This window comes from Acomys minous (assembly GCF_964271855.1).
Source record: "Acomys minous genome assembly, chromosome: 3".
NCBI lineage: Eukaryota > Metazoa > Chordata > Mammalia > Rodentia > Muridae > Acomys > Acomys minous.
The window spans coordinates 94,682,001-94,703,132 of record NC_140485.1 but is presented as its reverse complement, the minus strand read 5'-3'; the positions used below and the strand labels follow the sequence as shown (position 1 = coordinate 94,703,132).

Here is a 21,132-nt window from a genome sequence, read left to right as displayed (position 1 = left end):
CATCCTTCCTTCTGTCCAACACCTGGCCACCCTTAGTCTACTCTTGTTCGCTATAAATCTGTCTGTTTTAGGTAACATACGTAAATAAGTTACACATTATTGTGCTTTAAAAATATTTATTTTTGTTCCTGGCTTATTTTAATTTGCAAAGTGTTTTAAAGATTCATTCATGGTATAGTCTGTATCAGAATTTCAATCCTTTTTATGGCAGAAAACTGTTCTAATATATGTACACTATTCCAACATATATGCATACAATCCTAATATATATGTATACTAATCCAATATATGTGTATACATTACTTTCTATTTATGTAATTTTATATAGCTATACCATATTTGTTGATAAACCTATAGCTTTTTAATCACATGTGATTCCCCATCATTCCAATTATCTAATGAACATTCTATTGTTTATTAAGAGTTTGTGTAAATTCTTGTTATTTTTTCAATACATCAAGCAATAAACTCTAAGATCCTATGGTAAATTACAAATTCTGTTTATTAAGAAGGAACATAAAGGAAAAATGTATCATTCCTTTCCCTTAATAAGTTCCAACTTTTTCTTTATTGAGCTAAGATTCTCTGTTATTTTTAATTTTATATCTTGACTTAGAAAGAACGTGTGTGTGCGTGCGCGTGCGTGCATGCATGTGTGTGTGTGTGTGTGTGTACACATGTGCGTGTAGCTACACATATCATAGCATGTGTGTGGAGGTCAGAGAACAATTCTTGGGAGTGAGTTCTCCCCTGCCACCAGTGCCTCCATGCATTTAGCCATCTTGTCAGCACCTCTATGTGTTGTAGGCTGGTTTCTGCTATACATTTCTCTCAGCTGGGCCGCAAGGTGTCATTCAATTAAATATGAGGCCATCTTTACCTACAAAGAAGTCTTCATACACACAAACGTCCCTACTTTGCTTTCTCTTGCTTTTATAAAACACTGTTCAAACGCATCTGAGGGAAGCCACAGCAGGAGCCTGGAGGTGGGGACCGACGCTTACTGCCTTGCTTTCCTGCCTCGCTTTTTTCTACATCCCAGGCCCCACCTGTGTAGGAATGGTGCCACCCTGGTGGGCGTGGCCTCTCATATCAACTAGCAATTAAGACAATGCCCCACATGCATGTCGCCCGGCCCATCTGACGGAGCTGAGCTTCTGTTGAGCCTCCCTCATGCCAGTGACTCTAATCTGTGTCAGGTTGACCAAACATGAACCGGCACAAAGAGACAAGCTCCAGCAAAGCCAGCTCTGGCTTCCAGTCACATGTTCTGTTCAAGAACTGTGTTATGTTCATGACAGTGTTCTGTTCTATATGAGAAATCTTTCGAATGAACTGGACATTTTAGATATTTTCTAATGCAATCTTTACTTTGATTTGGGCATGTAAGTTCATGCTTAATTTGAAATTATGGATTATTCATCTCTGGTGTTCTTCTCTCTTCAAAAAAAAAATTAAGAGCAGGGAAAGAATGAGAATGGAATTCAATTGGTTAGTGTAGCCGCCTCTTACTGGTACTGTGTACTGAATTATGATAATTACTGGCCAAAAAGGAATAAAAGGTTTAAGGAGCCCCCTCCCCCAAAGTATATAAACCAAGTTTCGTGAGCCTCTTTTTCTGTAGCTTATGTATTAGTGCCATATGAAGATACTATTTTGGGCACCCACTTTTCTTCATTTCTGTTTGTATTTTGGTCTCTCTGTAGCTCATATTACTTTGGAGTACAGCGGAAACACTGCAAACCCACCTCTCCCCATGTGTGAAGCACGAACATCAAAGACATTACTGACGGTATGGATCTTCTGAAAGCACTTTCCTCACATCTATAAATATCTCAGAGAAATTAAAATCCCTGGGAACATAAAATTGGTCAAGGAAACAGATGTTTGAGTTCTTCTGGGTTAGTGCAGCACCAACAGTAATCCAGCTGAAGTATTCTATCAAAGAGCCTGACTGCGCGCTTAGAGTAGGTGAAGCTATTTCAACTCTTCCTCCTTAGGAAGAATTTTTGAAGTTTAGTTTTTGTTAAATAAAACTTTATTCTTTTTCAAATATGTTGATACGGACCAAGAATATTTATATACCTAAAATTAGATAAATTACATTTGGCACATAATTGTACCTCATTTGGGAATTATATACTTTGCTTTCTGCTGTAAGTATTTATGTACATTTTACATTCTCAACTAGAGTATAAGATCTGAAGATAAAAAACCACCTATTTTGTAATTCTACTACCTACTATGACTAGTCTGGCACTTCGCACAGAGTAGGTTTTTCCAGAAATATTGGTAGGCTATAGAATTAGTGAATAATCATGCAAGAATTACTTAAAAATTAACAATAAAAAAGGAGGCTATTTTATTCTTAATGATATTGTAATGAAGACTATTTTAAACTCTATGCAGCAATGATACACACAAATATTTAAACTATTTATGTGCCTCAACTTGACATAATTTCATGATAACTTGATGGCAATCACATTTAAATATATTAGAATATTTTTATAATAATGGTGTTCTAGAATAGCAACTTTAATAACTAGGAAAACATGTTAATAATGGCCATTAGCCTGAAGGAAACAAGGAACACCACACATTTTCTTCAGAAAGAAATGTATAAGTTTAAACATGCTATGATAATATTTATGAGCAAACCTTAAATTAAGATTTATAAAATGTAAACTATCAAATGTCTCAGGTAGGGAATAATTTTGGACTATACTTCATAATTTTTCCCATGTATGCACTGTTCTAAAAACAGGTGCATTTCTGCTCCTGTCTCTGACTATCACTGTATAAAATAAGAAGGTGAATTGTGCTTGACGCAAGACCAACGTGTTCTTACAGAGTCACTCAGGGATCGCCCCCATGTCTAGTCAGTGGGCAAACAGATGATTGCCCCTTACCTTCAGGACAGCTATAAACGGTACAAAGTTAGCCCTCTGGAGTCCATTTTTATAGAGATCTGAAACAAACAAATGCATAAGCTTTTTAGCGTATCACAATGACATTTTATCTTTTAGCCTGGCAAATGGAGATTCCTACTGACTAAGGGAGCACAAGAAAAAAAATGACCTAAATTATTTTTATTCAGACAATAAGACTCACTACATTTTTAATAAAAGAAAAAAAAAAAAAACAGCAGTCGGAAAGGAGATCCGAAGCACCCCAGCAAATCAGCTTTATGTGGGAGGCCGATGCAGTGGATAATGTAAGGGAATGATTTCCAGGATCCTGAGTAATCATCCAACTTAAGAAAATGACATATGGGCTGGGTGTGGTGGCGCACGCTTTAATCCCAGCACTTGTGAGGCAGAGGCAGGTGGATCGCTGTGAGTTCGAGACCAGCCTGGTCTACATAGCCGACAGGGGGTGGGGTGGGGTGGGGTGGGGGATGGGTGTCAGCACACGCCTGTAGTCCCAGGCCCAGACAGGCAGATATCTGAGTTAAAGTCAACCTGGTTCTACACAGAGAAACCCTGGCTTGAAAAAACAAACAAAACAAAAAAGACAGCACATCTAAAAGCACTTAGCCTTGAATTGAGAGGATTCCATCAGAAAAGGAATCATCTTTTCTTGTCCTATAAATTCCCAGTAACTAAATAAAAGATGTGTAAGACTAACTATTTTAGAAACACATTGATACAGAAAACTGCTCCTGAATTTGTACCAAGGTCACATATTTGGACAAAAGGTAAAGAAAAGCCAGTGAATGAACTGTCTAAAAATCCAAATGATTTTCTTAATAACCTAAGGTATAAGGTGATTATGTTATTGGCAGTATTTTCTTACTTAGATGAGTTCCAACATATGTATCACTGTGAATGCATACTTAGACAAAATACAGAGACAGAAATACATTTGTTTCAAAAACAACTAAAAAGTGGCAACAGACTAAGAATTTTATACTTTTCTTTTAAAAAAAGAAAGACTTTTGCCAAACATAACAGCACACATATGTAACTGCGGTACTCAGGATGGCACACATATGCACGTGTAACTGCAGTACTCAAGAGGCACATACATGTAACTGCAGTACTCAAGAGGCACACATATGCACATATAACTGCAGTACTCAGGATGGCACACATATGCACGTGTAACTGCAGTACTCAAGAGGCACATACATGTAACTGCAGTACTCAGGAGGCACACACATGTAACTGCAGTACTCAAGAGGCACACATATGCACATGTAACTGCAGTACTCAGGAGGCACACACATGTAACTGCAGTACTCAGGATGGCACATACATGTAACTACAGTACTCAGGATGGCACACATATGTTCGTGTAAATGCAGTACTCAGGAGGCACACACATGTAACTGCAGTACTCAGGATGGCACACATATGCACACATGTAACTGCAGTACTCAGGATGGCACACATATGCACACATGTAACTGCAGTACTCAGGATGGCACACATATGCACACATGTAATACACACATGTAACTGCAGTACTCAGGAGGCACACATATGCACACATGTAACTGCAGAACTCAGGAGGCACACATATGCACACATGTAACTGCAGTACTCAGGATAGCACACATATGCACACATGTAACTGCAGTACTCAGGAGGCACACATATGCACACATGTAACTGCAGTACTCAGGACAGCACACATATGCACACATGTAATACACACATGTAACTGCAGTACTCAGGAGGCACACATATGCACACATGTAACTGCAGTACTCAGGAGGTACACACATGCACACATGTAACTGCAGTACTCAGGACAGCACACATATGCACACATGTAACTGCAGTACTCAGGAGGCACACATATGCACACATGTAACTGCAGTACTCAGGATGGCACACATGTAACTGCAGTACTCAGGACAGCACACATATGCACACATGTAACTGCAGTACTCAGGATGGCACAGGCTCAGAAGACTCCAGTTGAGGCCAGCCTGAGCTATATAGAACTGCTTTGTCTTGAAAAATCAAAACAGAGGCTCACAGCAGCTTGTAAGTCTAGCTACAGGGCATCCCATAACATATTCTGGCCTCTTTGGGCACAAACATACATGTGCACACACCCACACCCATCCACGAAAATAAATAATGAAATAGGTCTTCAAAAAAGAAAGAGGAACTGTAGAGATGGCTCGGTGGTTAAGAGCGCTCACTGCTTCTACAGAGGACCAGAGTCCCCAGCAACAGTGTCAGGCCCAGGGGACCGGATGCCTTCTTCCAGTGCCTCCAGGCACCTTCATGCATGCTCTCACACACATGCGGAGACACGTATATGCACATACATTAAAATACTGCTAAATCCTTAAAAATGTTTTTAAAGGAAGACTTCTTGGGAAAATGTTTTCAAGAGTTAGAAATCTCATTGCGCCAATTTTCTTTTATGGCCAGTCTCTAAAGCTATTAGGAAAAAAAATTTTAACTATAAAAATGAAAACAGTAAATAGTAAAAAAGTAAATAGTAAAAAGCCACAAATTAGATTGCACTGTCTCAGTTTTCTAAAGTATAGCATTATAGGCTCTTATCTATATTTCCTTGTTTAGAGAAAACTTGATCACTATGTAGATTGTGACTGCCATACTTTTATGAAAATGAAATGGTCATTAGAAACCATTTATTCTTAGAGATACTAACCATGGCATCATTACAGTGAGGGAAGGTTTGCATTAGAAGAGGCTTCTGTTCACTGACATCAGCACCACAAAAGGCAAGATAATGCTAACCAGGCTAGGTGGATGTCAAAGTTCAACAAGACATCATTTCTTTACTAGAATCCATATGCCACTAAGTAAGGAAATGGGTTTAAAATGAAATATTTCCACAGTTTTCACCAATTGCAAAAGCTGCTGGTGAACAGATATAAAAATGTAGTGGAGTCGGGCGGTGGTGGCGCACGCCTTTAATCCCAGCACTCGGGAGGCAGAGGCAGGCGGATCACTGTGAGTTCGAGGCCAGCCTGGTCTACAGAGTGAGTCCAGGACAGCCAGGGCTACACAGAGAAACCCTTTCTCAGAAAACCAAAAACCAAAACAAAACAAAACATAGTGGGGCCTTGGGGCCATCTCAGTGGTAGTGCTTTCCCAGCATGCATGAGGCTCTAGGTTCAATCCCTAGAGCCCCCCCACTCACAAAATAAATAAATAATAATGATGATGATGATGATAAGTAAAAACAATAAGGTTTGAAGCTCAGTCCACATTCTAGCAGCTTTATTCGTAAAAGCAAGAAGCCAAACAAGCAAGCAAAGGGTCCCTGAGCTTTATCTGTAACATCCCCAACCTGGAGGAGACCCGGATGCGCAGCAAGCGTGGGAAGACAGCAAGTCATGCGGGCTGCACAGCGACGTACTGTTCCGTAATGAGAAGGATGCACTAAGTGTACAACAGCAGACGCCATAGAAGCCGGAGCCCAGGCAATGCATCCTGGCCAGGTCCCTTGACATAAAACCATAGAAAGAACAAGCCCATCTGTAGAAACAAAGCAAGTAAGTGGCTGCCTGGGGAAGGAAGGCAGGATGGTGACAAAAGGACTCGGGAAACTCTGGGAAGAAACAAATATTTACTACATAGTTGAGGTGATAGTTTCAACAATGAATTTAACTTTAAAATATATTTTTTTTGGAATGTATGAGTATAGTATTTACATCACCCCCCCTCAATGTATCAGTTTTTTAAATGTACTATTTCTATTATATATTAGAAATCTGTTATAAAAACATATGCAACATTGTTGAACATGCATGGGCACCACATTCTAGAGTATTATTGATTAATTAGCTAATTAATTAATTCTAAGGTGTTATTTTAAGGTACTTTTGTTTTTGTTTTCGTTTTGAGGCACGGTCTAACTAAGCGGCCCTGCTGGCTATCCTGGAATTCATCAGCCTCACAGAGATCCCCTTGCCTCCCCACCTGGGCAGTGCTGGGACTAAAGCAAGCGCCAGCACCCCGTGGTATCTTTTTAACGTGCCATAGGCGGCTCCCTGTGCAGCTCACTAGCAGGCACCTTAGGAATGCTGAGGCCCGCGAACACGGGGAAGGCTCGCGTGTTCGTGATGAAAACGTTTCTGCTCATCAGCAATGTTAACGGAGAATGACAGTCGCTGTTAAGCCTTACAGATTTAATGTCACAAAGGCCTACATTTTTAAAACTCAGCCGTTACAAAGACATAGAATTCAAAACAGTCAGCTCTGAGGAGTGTTTTCTAAACAGAATCCTAAGCAGAAATCAGTCTGCTTGAAAATCCTTAGGCTTTTATGGAACTCATAATGAAAAAGGAGATAATAGTCATTAAATTGAAGAATTTCTCTGCAATTCAAATATTATGCTAATTACAATACAATAGATCCATCTCCTGAAATGTAATTTAGCTACAAAGTTTTTCACATTTAGCTTTAACTTTCTTAGATGTAAAGGTTCCTGATTATGTTTAGATCAACAGCTGGCGTCACTTACTAAACAGCAGTTAAAATTCGCCAGTTCTTGCCTGTGATTGTTTTTTAATGACAGGACAGAGCTAAATGAACATTTGGCTTATAAGACAGAGGACTGGGGTTTGGGGACACTCATTTGTAGAGAGCGGTCAGAGTGAAGGACTGGACTAATGCCCAGAGGAGAAGTGCATGCAGGGGACGTTTATAGCGGTGACGGGCACATCTGTGGAGATGCGCGTGGGCCGCAGGTCCGTTCCTTAAGAGCCCAGCTTCAAACCCCAGAGGATGAGTGACGCCTGTTCACATATGTACGAGCTGGAAGAGAGCAAGAAAGGCAGTAGAAATGCAACTCAAGAGAAATTCCCTATAGAGTAGGAATAAAATATTTCCTGACATACTATCTTTATGTGGCTCAATGGGGTTAATATGATTTGGCCTTCAAAGATATTATTATTTTATTGTAGTTTTTATTTATTCATTTATTTATTTATTTATTTATTTATTTATTGGTTTTTCGAGACAGGGTCTCTCTGTGTTAGCCCTGGCTGTCCTGGACTCACTTTGTAGACCAGGCTGGCCTCGAACTCACAGCGATCCGCCCACCTCTGCCTCCCGAGTGCTGGGATTAAAGGCGTGGACTACCACGCCCGGCTCGTAGTTTTTTTTTTAAGAGCACCTTTAGATCATTTAAGCAACAACAACAATTTAGCTTTTCTCTTTCCTTATTTAGAAAATATTTTATTAGTTTCTGTAATCAACCTGCATAGGTGAGACTTTTCATATTTAAAGCACTGCATTTTTTCTGCACAAGTGGGGAAAAATGAACATTTATAGACCAATCAACATGGCTGTACATTTCTGTACAATGTCAGGTCAATACAGCAAGCTGGAATACTTTTCCCCACAGTGTTTGGCTTCATTCAAGACTGGAGTGCAAACAGTATTTTGTTAAATTTGCAAATAATACAGTAGATTAAGTTTTCCCTTTGATTGAGAACTGTAGCCACACAGCTGGGCAGGTGGCACGCGCTTGTCATCCCAGGGCTTGGGAGGTGACAATGATGGCAGGAGGGAGGGGAGTCCACTGCTAGTCTGGGATGCGGAGTGAGACCCTGATGGGAGACAGAGAAGGGACAAGGGCAGAGAGAGACAGAGAAGAAGGAGATAATCAAGTCAGCACACAGCCACTCACTCTTAGTGTGCGTACCGCACGCGAGCACTGACGGCAAAAGCTGCAGGAACTAAAACTTAATAGTTGGTACGTGATGCCACATATTTGCTAAGTATTCCACGTAAGCACAATAACCCTAAAAAGGAAATTATTTATGTCCATTTTGTGGTTTATAAAGAAACTAACATTCAACATTTGGCAGACAGCTTGCCAGTAATTGGCAAAATTAGAGCCAAGCGTGATAATGCTAAAAGGCAACGAGCTTCTTTAACCATGCTGCGACCTGTAGGCTTATGGCAGACTTACCATGTAGCCCAGGCTATCCTCAAGCTTTGAGTCCTCCTGTGTCAGCCTCCTGAATGCTTGGGTTACAGGTATGTCCTGTTTTAAAGCTCTCTCCTCCAAGGAAAGTTGCCCTCACTTCTTCACTCTTTCAGGTGGGTTCTGGCCAGCTCCTGAGGGGCCTTTCCCGTTATCCTGATGCAAAGTGCTTGGTTTGTTTGTAATGGCTTTAATCTCTTCAGCAGCCATATTTTTCTTGGTCCTTAACTTTATGGACACTTTTTTTTCCCCCATGGGGAAACTGAAAAAATTTCAAACCTGGTGGTTCTGCTGTTTGGCCACAAGTCTCTCTATAAACTATGCTAAAAGTAGCTGGAAATAACAATAGCACAGTCTGAATGCTGGCCTGCTTCAAAACTAGCTCTGCTAGAGGCTGTGGAGGTGACGGTGTGTAACAGCACATACTGCTCTCACAAGGGACCTGAGTTGGAGTCCCAGAACTCAGATCGGCAGTTCACAGATGCCTGGTACCCCAGCTCCACGGAGATGCAATGCCTCTGGCCTCTGAGGTGCCCACACTCACATGGACGTACTTACGCACAGAGTACAAATATTCTAAACTTTAAAAGAAGACTAATAATAATAATAATAAATCACTTTTGGGTTGTTTTGTTTTTTTTTTTTCACTCAAATGCTGGCCTCAAACTTGAAGATTCACCTGCCTCTACCTCCCGAGTGCTGGGATTAAAAATGTGTACTACTATGCCCAACCATAAATTACTTTTGTGTGTGTGGGGTCTTTTTTTTTCTTTGTTTGGTTTTTTTCCAACACAGGGAGGGTTTCTCTGCATAGCCTTGGCTGTCCTGGATTCACTTTGTAGACCAGGCTGGCCTCAATCTCACAAAGATCTGCCTGCCTCTGTCTCCTCCCTGAGAGCTGGGATTACAGGTGTGTGCCAGTGCACCTAGTTCATCTTTTTTTTAAAAAAAAGAAAGTATCTCCCCCTCCACAAAATGCCAACAAGAGCTTTGTCACAGTGTGACATGCCCCCTAGTCCCATTCTAAACTTGGTCCTGCCTGAAACTCCCCAAGAGGCTTCGGCATCCACACATTATCAGCATTCTCAACTTCCGAGCCCTCGCTCCGCCTCAGCCACTGCTGTACTGCTGTGAAGAGACGCCAAGACCAAGGCAACTCTTATAAAATAAAGCGTCTGACTGGGGGCTGGCTTACAGTTTCAGAGAGTCAGTCCATGATCATCATGGCGGGAAGCAGACAGGCACAGTGCTGGAGCAGTAGCTGAGTGTTTACAACCTGATCCTCGGGCAGCAGGGAGAGAGAGAGAGAGACAGACAGACAGACAGACAGACAGACAGAGGGAGAGACTGACTGGCCTGGACTCTTAAAACCTCAAGGCCACCCCCAGTGTCACACCTCCTCCAAGGCCACACCTCCCTATCCTTCTAATCTTCTCAAACAGTTCCCCTCCCTGGTGACTAAGCACTCAAATACATGAGCATTTGGGGCCATTTTCATTCACACCAGCACACACCTCAATCACTGTTGTTCTCGTAGTATTCTAGGACTTCTGTGACCTACATCATTGACCTTTTCCAGTTCCTTACAAAAGCCAGTTTCAAAGGCTCCTGGGAAACATTGCCAGGCCAGCTCCCAGCAATGACCCCATTCTTAATACCAATTCTCTGCATTAAACGTCTCATCACTTTAACAAAACGCACAAGAAAAACAACTTGAGGGAGGGAAGATGTACTGGGGCTCATATTTTAGAAATCTCAGCCCATCAGGGCAAGGAGGGAGTGGCGGACCCAGTGAGCTCCCCTCGAGGCAGCCAAGCTCCAGGAGTGCCCCTCTCCCCTTTGATGTCAGCTGGGCCCCCAGCTATGCGATGCTCCTGCCCAAACTCAGGAAGATCTTTCCCTTCGTTGATTGTCTCTGGACATACTTTACAGGCAGACTCAGAAGAGCACCGTTCTAATCTGTAGGTGCTTCTAAGCCAGTCAAGTTGACGATGGAGACCAGATGCTATGCTGCTGTGTGTGGTTTGAAGGTCTCAGGAACAGGTAGGATTTGCACACTGAACCTGGAGCTATGTCGGTTTGGTTCTCTGTCACCTCAAACTCTGTGATCTGAGTCTTCAGGCCATAAAATCTGTGGGTTCTCGAACAACCCCAGATGCCAATGCCAAAGCCCACACCGGGCCTCCTCTAAGTTCTGCCTCCCTCTGCAATCTGTATGTTTTTCACCCTCCAGGACCATCAACACATCAGTGCTGAGCATTGTGCTAGGAGCCTCTTACCGTTATCTGCAAGAAGGCTGCTGAGCTAGGAGCTTGCTTAGCTCAGATGGGGTTCAGTAGAGAAGTGCCACCCATGGCATTTCCTGTCACTGACCCCCCTAACCTTGTTGCACAGTTTTTATTCATACATTTGGGCTATTCTATAGATTTTTGTCCTGAGAAGCATTCTTTAATTCTTTTTCTTTTCTTTTCTAGTAATTTAGACAGTAAAAGGCATATTTTAAATTCTGAGAGAAAGTTGGACAGAGTCGCTCAGATCTGTATCCCAGCAACCGGACTGTGCAGGCAGGAAGATCTCAAGTATGAAGCCACACCAAATGGCGACATTGCCACTGAGTGTCTATAACTCCCCTCAGCAGGGGTCAGAATAACCTTCTCACCCACTTCCTCATTTGAGTGTTTCCTTACTCCAAACTATTCTCTTCAGTGAAGTCCCATCACAGCATGCTCTTTCATGTAACTTCCGTCGCCACTGTTCTGGTCTCTGTATTCTGGTCCTATATTCTGCCAAACATCTTAAGCTGGTCTTCCAAACATGGCTCATTTCATTTCTTACAGTTTCATGTCTATACTTTGGTACCCCTAATCCTGACATTCATAGATTTAATATCTTCTTATTTTATTTGCTTTCTTTATTTCAGATGACTTCTCTGCAAACAAGCTTTCAGCTCAATTTGTTGTTTTTTTAAAAAATCTTAAATCTTTTTTTCTCCACGCAGTCTGTTTTCCTGATTCCCTGCCTCCCCTTGGGACAGAATCTCACTATGTAGCCCATGTGGCCTCAAATTTAGCCTCTCCTGATTCATGTTGCCTCATGCTGGATTACAGGCTTGGACCACCATGTCTGGCTGCTGAGATTACAGGCTTGGACCACCGTGCCCAGATTCTCATCTTCAAAAAACACAAAACCGAGTTCCTGAAGTATACTTTTCTTTGCTCTGGCCACTCAACTATTTTAAAAAACTGTTGCTCTTTTGTCTTTAGTCACCATACTGGATGTTGCAGTATCTTTATTGTCCTAATACTATGGTGTTTTCTGTTCATGTAGACTTGAATAAGACGTGCCATTTGTAGGCTCAGTGCAGCTCTGCAATTCAGATAGTGTTTGCTCATCATTCTGGAATTCAGATAAGATACAAGGTTTGGCATGGTTCTCCTAACCCCCCACTAACTTGTTTTTCTCTTCTTGTCTATAATTTAGTTTCATGTTACACAGTTAAAGCTGGTGCTCAAACAGAAGAGAAAAAGGTTTCCTGGAGTGCTCAGCCATGAGTAGGCCATGAATCCCATCTCCTGCTCAAAGCTATAACAGAAAAAGAGTGGGAAGACTGTCAGAGCCAGAGTCAGGGACGACTGGAAGAAAACCTTGTCTGTGGGCCTGACAAGACTGCTGCATTCAGACATCATGGCAGCTGTGGATGCCTGCACAAAGCCTGTGCAAGGTCAAGCCCGTCAACACTCCAACATGAAATCCAAAGCCCCTACACCTAACTCAGGAGCTACAGACAGGTGATGGCTTCTAGGGTTGAGAGAGTTGGTTTTCTTGAAGGGTGTGGCCCCTGATAGGTCAACCACATTCCAATGAAAGGCCCTACACCCAGAAATATATGGGCAGCACAAATTAGAGTCAACTGGTTATTAAAGAAGAGGATACAAAGTTGGGGCTGGTGAGAAGGAGGAGGTGGCTCTAGGAAGAAGAGTTGAGCTAAATAGGATCAAAATAAACTGTATGAAGTTCTCAAAAAATTAACTCCTAAAAATAAAAAAAAGGTGGGCTGGGAGATGGCTCAGGGGTTAAGAGCACCGCCTGTTCTTCCCTAGGTCCTGAGTTCAATTCCCAGAAACCACATGGTGGCTCACAACCATCTGTAATGTAATCTGATGCCCTCTTCTGGCCTGCAAGTGTACATGCAAAACAGAACGCTGCATACATAATAATAAATAAATAAATCTAAAAAATAAAAAAAGCTATAGTTGTAGGTCTTGATAAGCTCACAGAGTAGAAATGGTCTATAGTTTCAATGCTAAATGTAATTCTCTCTTTTGAAGTAAAACACATAGGTCTGATATCATACTAAAGAAATAACTCCAGTTACATTTCATGAAATAACTCTGCTGGGAGAGGCTATTAGAGGTTTGTCCAAATGTGTTTCAGCCTTTGTATTAGTGACCAGGCAACTGCCGCTGTTGCTGCTTTGTTTTGTTGAGACTGAGGCCCGCTGTTTAGCTCTGAAGAGCCTGGAACTTGCCATGTAGACCAGGCTGACCCCAGACTCACAGAGATCTGCCTGCCTCTGCCTCTCAAATCCTGAAAGTAAAGCAAGGGATTAAACCATCACGCCCAGCTCGATTTTTTTTCTTCTAAGTAGTAAGATAAATAGCATAAATGTGAGTGTGCACACACTCTAGCCAAATCACAGCGAGACCTACACCTTATGTCCACTGTGAATATACTAGTCTGAAAATAAATCATAGACAGCGTTGTATGATGATCTAAGAAAGTGGATTATTCAAACTTCTCCAGCCAGGATATCTCAACGCTACCTAATTCATCTTCATTATACTAAAAAGCACCCAGAAAACAGACATCTGAGCCAACAAGATGACTCCGTGGGTGAAGGCAGGTTTGGGTTTCCTCCACACCTGATGATCTGAGTTCAGCTCCTGGGAGCCTCATGGCAGGAAAAGAGACTGAGTTCCTACCAGGGGTTCATAGACCTCCACATGCGCACCACGGCATGGCACTCTTGTGTGCCTGTGTGCTCATACACACACACACAGAAAAGTTAAAAATGTCTGTGTCGAAAAAAGGCTGGAGGCTGGAAAGAGGACTCGGCAGTTAAGAGTACTGGCTGCTCTTACGGAGGATGTGGGTTCGATTCCCGGCACCCACGTGGTGGCTCACAACCATCTAGAACTCTTGCTCTAGGGCCTCTACCATCCTCTCCTGGCCTCCAACAGCACTAGGCATGTGTGTGGTGCACACATACCATATACATAAAATAATACCATACCATACACATATAATAGCAGCAGTAGTAATAGTAGTAGTAGTAGTAGTAGTAAAAAATATTTTTAAGTTTCTAAAAAGTCAAAAACAGAAATTCTAACATCTTCTTTAGAGCTCTGGGCTCAATCTCGGGGACAGCTTTCTTTTCAGTGTCCCAACTTATACTGACAATGAAAAACAGTCATCGAACTGACACAACCCATTTCCCTTTAACACTGTCCTCCTGTTTTTCACATAGAGTTCTCAAGTTTAATCATTACGTTAATTCTGAACTTTTAACTAATTTGATCTACTGACCTACTCCCTCGTTCAGTCATCATCCAATTAATTCTACTATTTTTTTCCCCTAGTGGAATATCACGAAACAAGAAAAATTTGGAGTATTATGAAAACAGAACAACTTCATTTCAGGAACATAAAACATGAGAATTGGGTATGTGAAATTTTAAGTTGTGGGTTTCCTTTCCAGCCGTTCTCTGCAGATCCGCTGCCATCACGCTCTACCAGGTTTCTTATTCTGCGCACCCCTGACATGTGTGGCCACGTGATCCCTTGTATGAAGAATAGCTCTTTGCACTAACAATGTCGCTGGCAGCAGTCCCAGCCTCAACCCTGCTGCCTGCCAGTGCACCCTGCACTTGGGTAGAACAGCCAGACATTGCTAAATATCCTTCCAGCCAAACAGTCCCCGCGAGAGAGCCGCTGTCTGGTACCAAGGCTCAGCCACTTCTTGCTTAGTGTTCTACGGCTGCTTCCTAATGTTCTTCCTGGGTCCCCCACATTCGTACACTCCACCCAGAAACCCCTCTTCAAACTGCAATCTTCCTGACTGGGATCTGGTCGGTCCTGCGTGAGGCAAGCTTCAGTGGCTTACGTTATCTCTTAGAATGAAATTCAAAATCCTTATTGTTGCTTTATAAAAATACAGCTCCAACCTCCAGTTTTACCCAAAACCTGTCACCTTCTGGTCATGCAGGCTGTCTTCTGAGCTCCTCCACTATGCTACTTTCTTTCTGGTCACTTAGCTTTACCCAACTCTCTGCCAAGAACCTTCTTCCCCCAGGTAGCACAGCCATCTGAGAATCTGCTAGCTAGGGGGTGGGAAAGGAAAAGGTCCCCTATGTAACCCTGGCTGGCCTAGAACCTGTTATGTAGGCTAGGATAGCCTCAGACTCACTGGCCATCCTCCTGCCTCTGCCATCCTAGCGCTGGAATGCAGACACGGACTACTCTACCCAGTGGTTACTTCTGTCTTTTCAAGGACAGCTTTCACTAACTGGGATGCGGGATCAAAGCTATAACCTTCAGGAAAGCTGCATGTTCTGCTGGTCGGAAAAGAGAACAGCTTTTAACTGGGGCAGTTAGACCACGACCGTTCTCCGCCATCAAGGAGAAGCAAGCCAGATCAGTTTTTCTTCATTTTCAGAGAATAAAATTAACTTTTCTGGCTGGAGTACAGTTTCGTGTGCTTGAGCACATATAACCACTGCCATAATCAAGATACAGAGCAGTCCATGCACCAAGAAACACTCTCTTCTTGTAACCCTGCTATGGAAATCTCCCACCCCAGCCCACGAGACCATGGGCCCACTCCTTAATCTGTCATCTTCTCTTTTCCTAATATCAACATTCTGTCTTTTTCTTCACCAATAAAGTTATGCACGCGCGCGCGCGCGCGCGCACACACACACACACACACACACACACACGAATGAGCTCACACATATGAATACGCATACCCACATTCACATATGTGTTATATTCTATGTGTTAAGATGTTTGATTTGGTGGGTTTAGGAGTGCTTTGCTCTTGTTTTGTTGAGATAGATAAATCAGGCTGACCTAGAACTTACTCCATAGCCCAGGCTGGCCTTTAACTTGCACTTGGCCTCCTAGGTGATAGAATTACATGTGCACACCACCATGCCTTTGCATTAGAATAGTAAGCTATTTCATTCCAGCATTCAGAAAGCAGAGGCAGGGAGACCACAAGTTAAAAGCCAATGTAGCACCAAAGCGCTGGTGGTGGTGGTGGTGGTGGTGGCGGCAATGGTGGTGGTGGTGGCGGCTGCGGCGGCAGCGGCAATGGTGGTGGTGGTGGTGGTGGTGGTTGCGATGGTGGCAGTGGTGATGGTGGTGGCAGTGGTGATGGTGGTGGCAGTGGCAGTGGTGACGGCAGTGGTGGCGGTGGCAGCAGTGGCAGCGCACACCTTTAATCCCAGCGTACTTAAAGCTAAGTCAGAACAGGGTCATTATGAATAATGGAAGACATACCACTCAGGGAATTAAAAGATGTTATTAAAAATAAAAAGATTACCCAAGTGGTGGTGGCACATGCCTTTAATCCTAGCCCTTAGGAGGCAGAGATAGGTGGATCTATGAGTTTGAAACCAACCTGATCTACAGAGTGAGTTTCAGGACAGCCAGGGCTACACAAAGAAACCCTGTCTCAAAAAGCAAAACAAAAAAGCCAACCTGAGCTATGTAGTGAGTTCCAGGCTAGCCATATATATTATCCATCCTACTACGGTGACTTTTGCCTGCTCTGCCAATAGGGGATATTCCAGTGCCTGTGGAGAAAAGGCTGTCAGTTGACTAGTGTCCAACTCCGACAACTCTGCATCCTGAATTCACTTTGGGTCTTCTCCAAGGGGAAGCTCCAGCTCACTTTCAGCATGCTATATGACAGACCCTGTTCACACCTACAAAATCTTGAGCTCCAAAATGTCCCCTGGCCTCTCCTTGTAACTGCCTGCTTTGCTTTGCCACTCCAAATAGTCTACACCGTCAAGCACTGCTTTTCTTTCAGCAATCCTTGCTAGACCTTCCTAGATTATTCTAGCACCTTGTCACTTATGAGCATAACGTTGTCCTTATGCAAAGACAATCTGGTGGCATTGCTGGGTCAGCTACAGTAGAGGCCAACACCGTTTTCACTGAGTGGAATGATGTAGTATTTGTATGTATGAGTGGCGTTACTGCCATATGCACATGTGCAGGGGGTGCACATACACCAAAGCACATACATGTGTGAGGCCACAGGTCCACATCATGTGCTTTCCTTTATTTCCTTTTTCTTGGTGTCCTATTGCTGTGAAGAGGCACCATGACCAAGGCAGCTCTTATAAAGGAAAGCATCCAACTGGGGGCTTGATAACAATTTCAGAGGTTTAGTCCATGATCATCATGGCGGGACATGTGGCAACCTGCAGGAAGGCGTGATGCTGTAGCAGCGGCCGAGAGTTTTACATCCTGACACACAGGCAGCAGGTGGAGAAAGAGAGACTCTGGGGGTGGTGTGGGCTTTTGAAACCTCAGAGCCCACCTCCAGTGACACACCTCCTCCATCAAGGCCACGCCTCTCAACCCTCCCCAACAGTTCCACCAACTGGGAATCAAATATCCAAATATATATAAGCCTATGGGGCCATTTTCATTCAAACAACCACAGCCTTCAACGCCTCCCCCTTCCTTTACTTTTCTTTTTCTTTCTTTATTTCTTTTTTTTTTTTCCTTGACAAGGTCTCCATAGGTTGCCTTGGCTACCCTGGAACTTAGTATGTAGACTAGGCTGGCCTTGAACTTGTAGAGATGCACTTGCCTTTGCCTTTTGAGTGCCAGGGTTAAAGGTCTGCACTACCATGCTCAGCCAGTAATTTTTATTTTTTATAAAGCTCTTGAAGGACGGGGACATAGTTCAGTGCTAGTCTGCTGGCTTTGTCTCTGTTTTTCCATTCTCTAAAACCCAATGCATCAGTAAGACCTGCTGGCTCTGCCTATAACAGAAAGGGCATCTGACCATTTCTGATTGCAGCCCCACCTCCTCTAAGGATGTTGCAGCGGCCTTCTCAGTCCTTACTCCCAGTCTCAAAAAGTCAGCCCTACAAGCTACCGCCCACTACAGACAGAGATCCCTGTGGAAATGTGCGAATTCCACATCCATTCTGTGGCCTCTTTCTGAGATCTATCTGTGTACCAGTCACTCTGAAAGTGCATGGAACACACCCACACCCACGGACTGAGATGAAAGACTCCCATCAGTGCCCACAGAAAGCCGAGTCATCCTGGGTAGACAATGAGTCAAAACCACAAGTAAATAAGTCAAATATTGAGGGGCATAAGTTTGATGTGAAAAAAAGAGAAAGAAATGTAAAAGGAAATATACCACGAGGGTAAGAGGGTAAGAGTGCAGTCAGGGAGCCGGGCCGAGGCCCCATGCTGAGCGAGGACCTCACAGCCCCTGGAAACATAATTTTGAATTCCTCACCTTTAACTGATCACATGGTGCACCGAAAAAAAAAAAAACCCACCAAGATTTTAAATGTGTTACTTTTGTCTAACTACTACTTGTATTTTAATTCTTTAATACTTTCCTAATAAGCCACAAGTGCCTTTTTAGAAATGATAAATTAAGTGAAGTAGAAAAAAAATCTACTCATGAAAGTGAGATTCATCTTTTTCTAAAATTTAATTAAGAGTTTTTCATTTCACTGAGCTTTCTTTTATGGCATAAAAAGCAGCTACAAAGACCTGCATTTTCTATGTACACATCATGTGTCTAGTGTTGGGTGACCTACATCCATCATAGAGACCAACTGCACTCTGCTTGCTAAAAAACAGATTTTTGTTTTTGTTTTTTTGTTTTTGTTTTTGTTTTTGTTTTTGTTTTTTTCGAGAGGGTTTCTCTGGGTTATCTTGGCTGGCTGTCCTAGACTCACTTTGTAGACCAGGCTGGCCTCGAACTCACAGTGATCCGCCTGCCTCTGCCTCCCAAGTGCTGGGATTACAGGCGTGCGCCACCACTCCCTGCTAGAAATATTTCTTTTCTTTTTCTTTTTTCTTTTTCTTTCTTTTTTTTTTTTTTTTTGGCTTTTCGAGACAAGAAATATTTCTTCAATGCAAATTCAAACTGATTTTTCAAATCAAGCCTGTTATGAAACCAAGGTTTACAAACATGAGAAAATGACTACAGAAACGTGGGTTTTTGCAAACTTCTTAAGTCTCCTTCTAATTGGGCTGGGAGAGCACGGCCCGCGTGTTACCTTCCGGTGGTCTGTTGGATGTTGCCACAACGACGACCCCGTTTTTGAACAGATTTTCAAAAAGCTGTTTCAGAATCATAGCGTCGGCAATGTCAGTGACCTGTGGACAACAACACATTTGTTTTATTTTAATTTCACTTCTGCTCTAACAAATTTGCTAATGGCTCTTTTTTTTTTTTTATTAAGATGGAAGTGAATTCCAAGAGGAAAATTCTAATTATCATCACGAAGAAAAGAGTAGATAATTAAAAGCAGGAGAGGCCGTCCAACGGTCTTTTAAACTCACACTTCCTTTGCCGCAAGTCAATCATTTCTACCCAAATTATCAAATGGTTCTATGCTAACTTCTTTATCAACTACACGTGGAAAGCACAGGAAACTGTCCTAAACATTTAGGAAGTCCAATTAATTAGAACATGACCAACTCTCCTTATACTGCCTCCCCCCTACACACACACACACACACACACACACACACACACACACACACACGGTGGGCGAGTAAGAATAACACCATTAAAATACACAGGCTATTTGCAATTCCTAATACCTTTCTGGCAAAGGTCCCTGGAAAGGTGACTTTTAATGGTCATGGGACTTTAGAAATAAGGACAAGTAGCCAATGAGACATAATCAGCGGCTGTTGAAAATAGAATGATATGACATAGATACTATTGTGCAATTGTTGCACAAAACAATTCAACAGATGGTCCATCACAGAAATAAGCAATTTCATTGTTCTTTTTAAGTGCCTTCTATTACTGTCCATGAATAATCCAAAGGCACCACAGTCACTTCCAGCACGCCAGCCTCTGCTAACCTTCCGAACACAAATATTCCTGCTTTGAAAAAAAAAAAAAAGAAAAAAAAAAGGCAAAAATAAACCCATCCCTTACAAGGACAGTTAATACAGTGCTTTAAAACAACCTCTGGCAAAAACCAAAACTGCATCGGCAGATAATACAAGGCACAGTGCAGCAAAAGTATATTAGGCGACAGAAGCACAGCTACTCATCTCTTCCAAAATTATTTCTTGTTCAAAATTCATAATCAAAAAAGCCTGCTTAATGGCAACTTTTAAAAGAGTTTTTTACAGTTCGCAAGGAAATCAGCAATCAAGCGGGGAAACTCCACAGGCCGCGGTCTGGTAATGCCCACTGACCACCGCTGCTGCGGAGCACCAACATGCCCTGTAGGAAAGTGCTGGGACTTTCTGGACTAGCAAATTCCAAACGGTCAGTAACATTAGCCTTACCTGTGCTTGCTAGCATCACATTTTTAATTTCCCTCTCTCACAGGACACAGAAACTCATGGAAATCTTCCCATTTGAAGAAGAAACAACAAGTTACCAACTGACCCATCATAACGCGGCCGGTCAAAGCTGAGTTGCACAGGTCTAAAACTACCTCGCTTTCCACGGCTGGAATCGTCCAGAGACAGTGAAGGATTTCCTACCCACCTGAACAAAACAAAACCACGATGGGCGGCGTTGGGAGGAGGGGGATCTTTTTTGTCTCAGCAATGACTTAAAAACAGTAACTAAAAGAAACTACTGGAAAGGCCTTCTATAAAATGACTCCTGGACCTTGACCAAAGAGGAAAGAGCAGAACTGCTGCTGGTGGCTCTCCGCTGGAAGCTCGGGATCACGGACAAATTTTGCTTCCCCAAAAACATTCATAGAGAAGGTCCTTTTCAAACGCTTAAACACCAGTGGCATTTCTGATGAGGGGACAGAACGGGCTTGCAAAATTCAGCAGCAACTGCGTTTTTAAATTCGATTACATTTACTTCAAAATGAAAATCAATGCCATGCTATTCAATACTAAAAAATAAAGGCAGTCCTTTGACGATATCTAAAATGTTTTTTAGAA

The 21,132-nt window shown here is 42.6% G+C and overlaps 1 protein-coding gene across 3 annotated transcripts in view; it reads right to left on the bottom strand.

The window, feature by feature from the left end:
- AFG1L (AFG1 like ATPase) overlaps positions 1-21,132 on the bottom strand; it is a 171,038-nt gene that overhangs the window by 89,119 nt on the left and 60,787 nt on the right. For all 3 annotated transcript variants that reach the window (XM_084774452.1, XM_084774451.1, XM_084774453.1), the window contains 2 exons: positions 19,260-19,359; positions 2,913-2,971 (listed from right to left, as the gene is read on the bottom strand). In XM_084774452.1, coding sequence (XP_084630578.1) covers positions 2,913-2,971; positions 19,260-19,359 — 159 coding nt within the window. The remainder of the gene's footprint in view (positions 1-2,912; positions 2,972-19,259; positions 19,360-21,132) is intronic.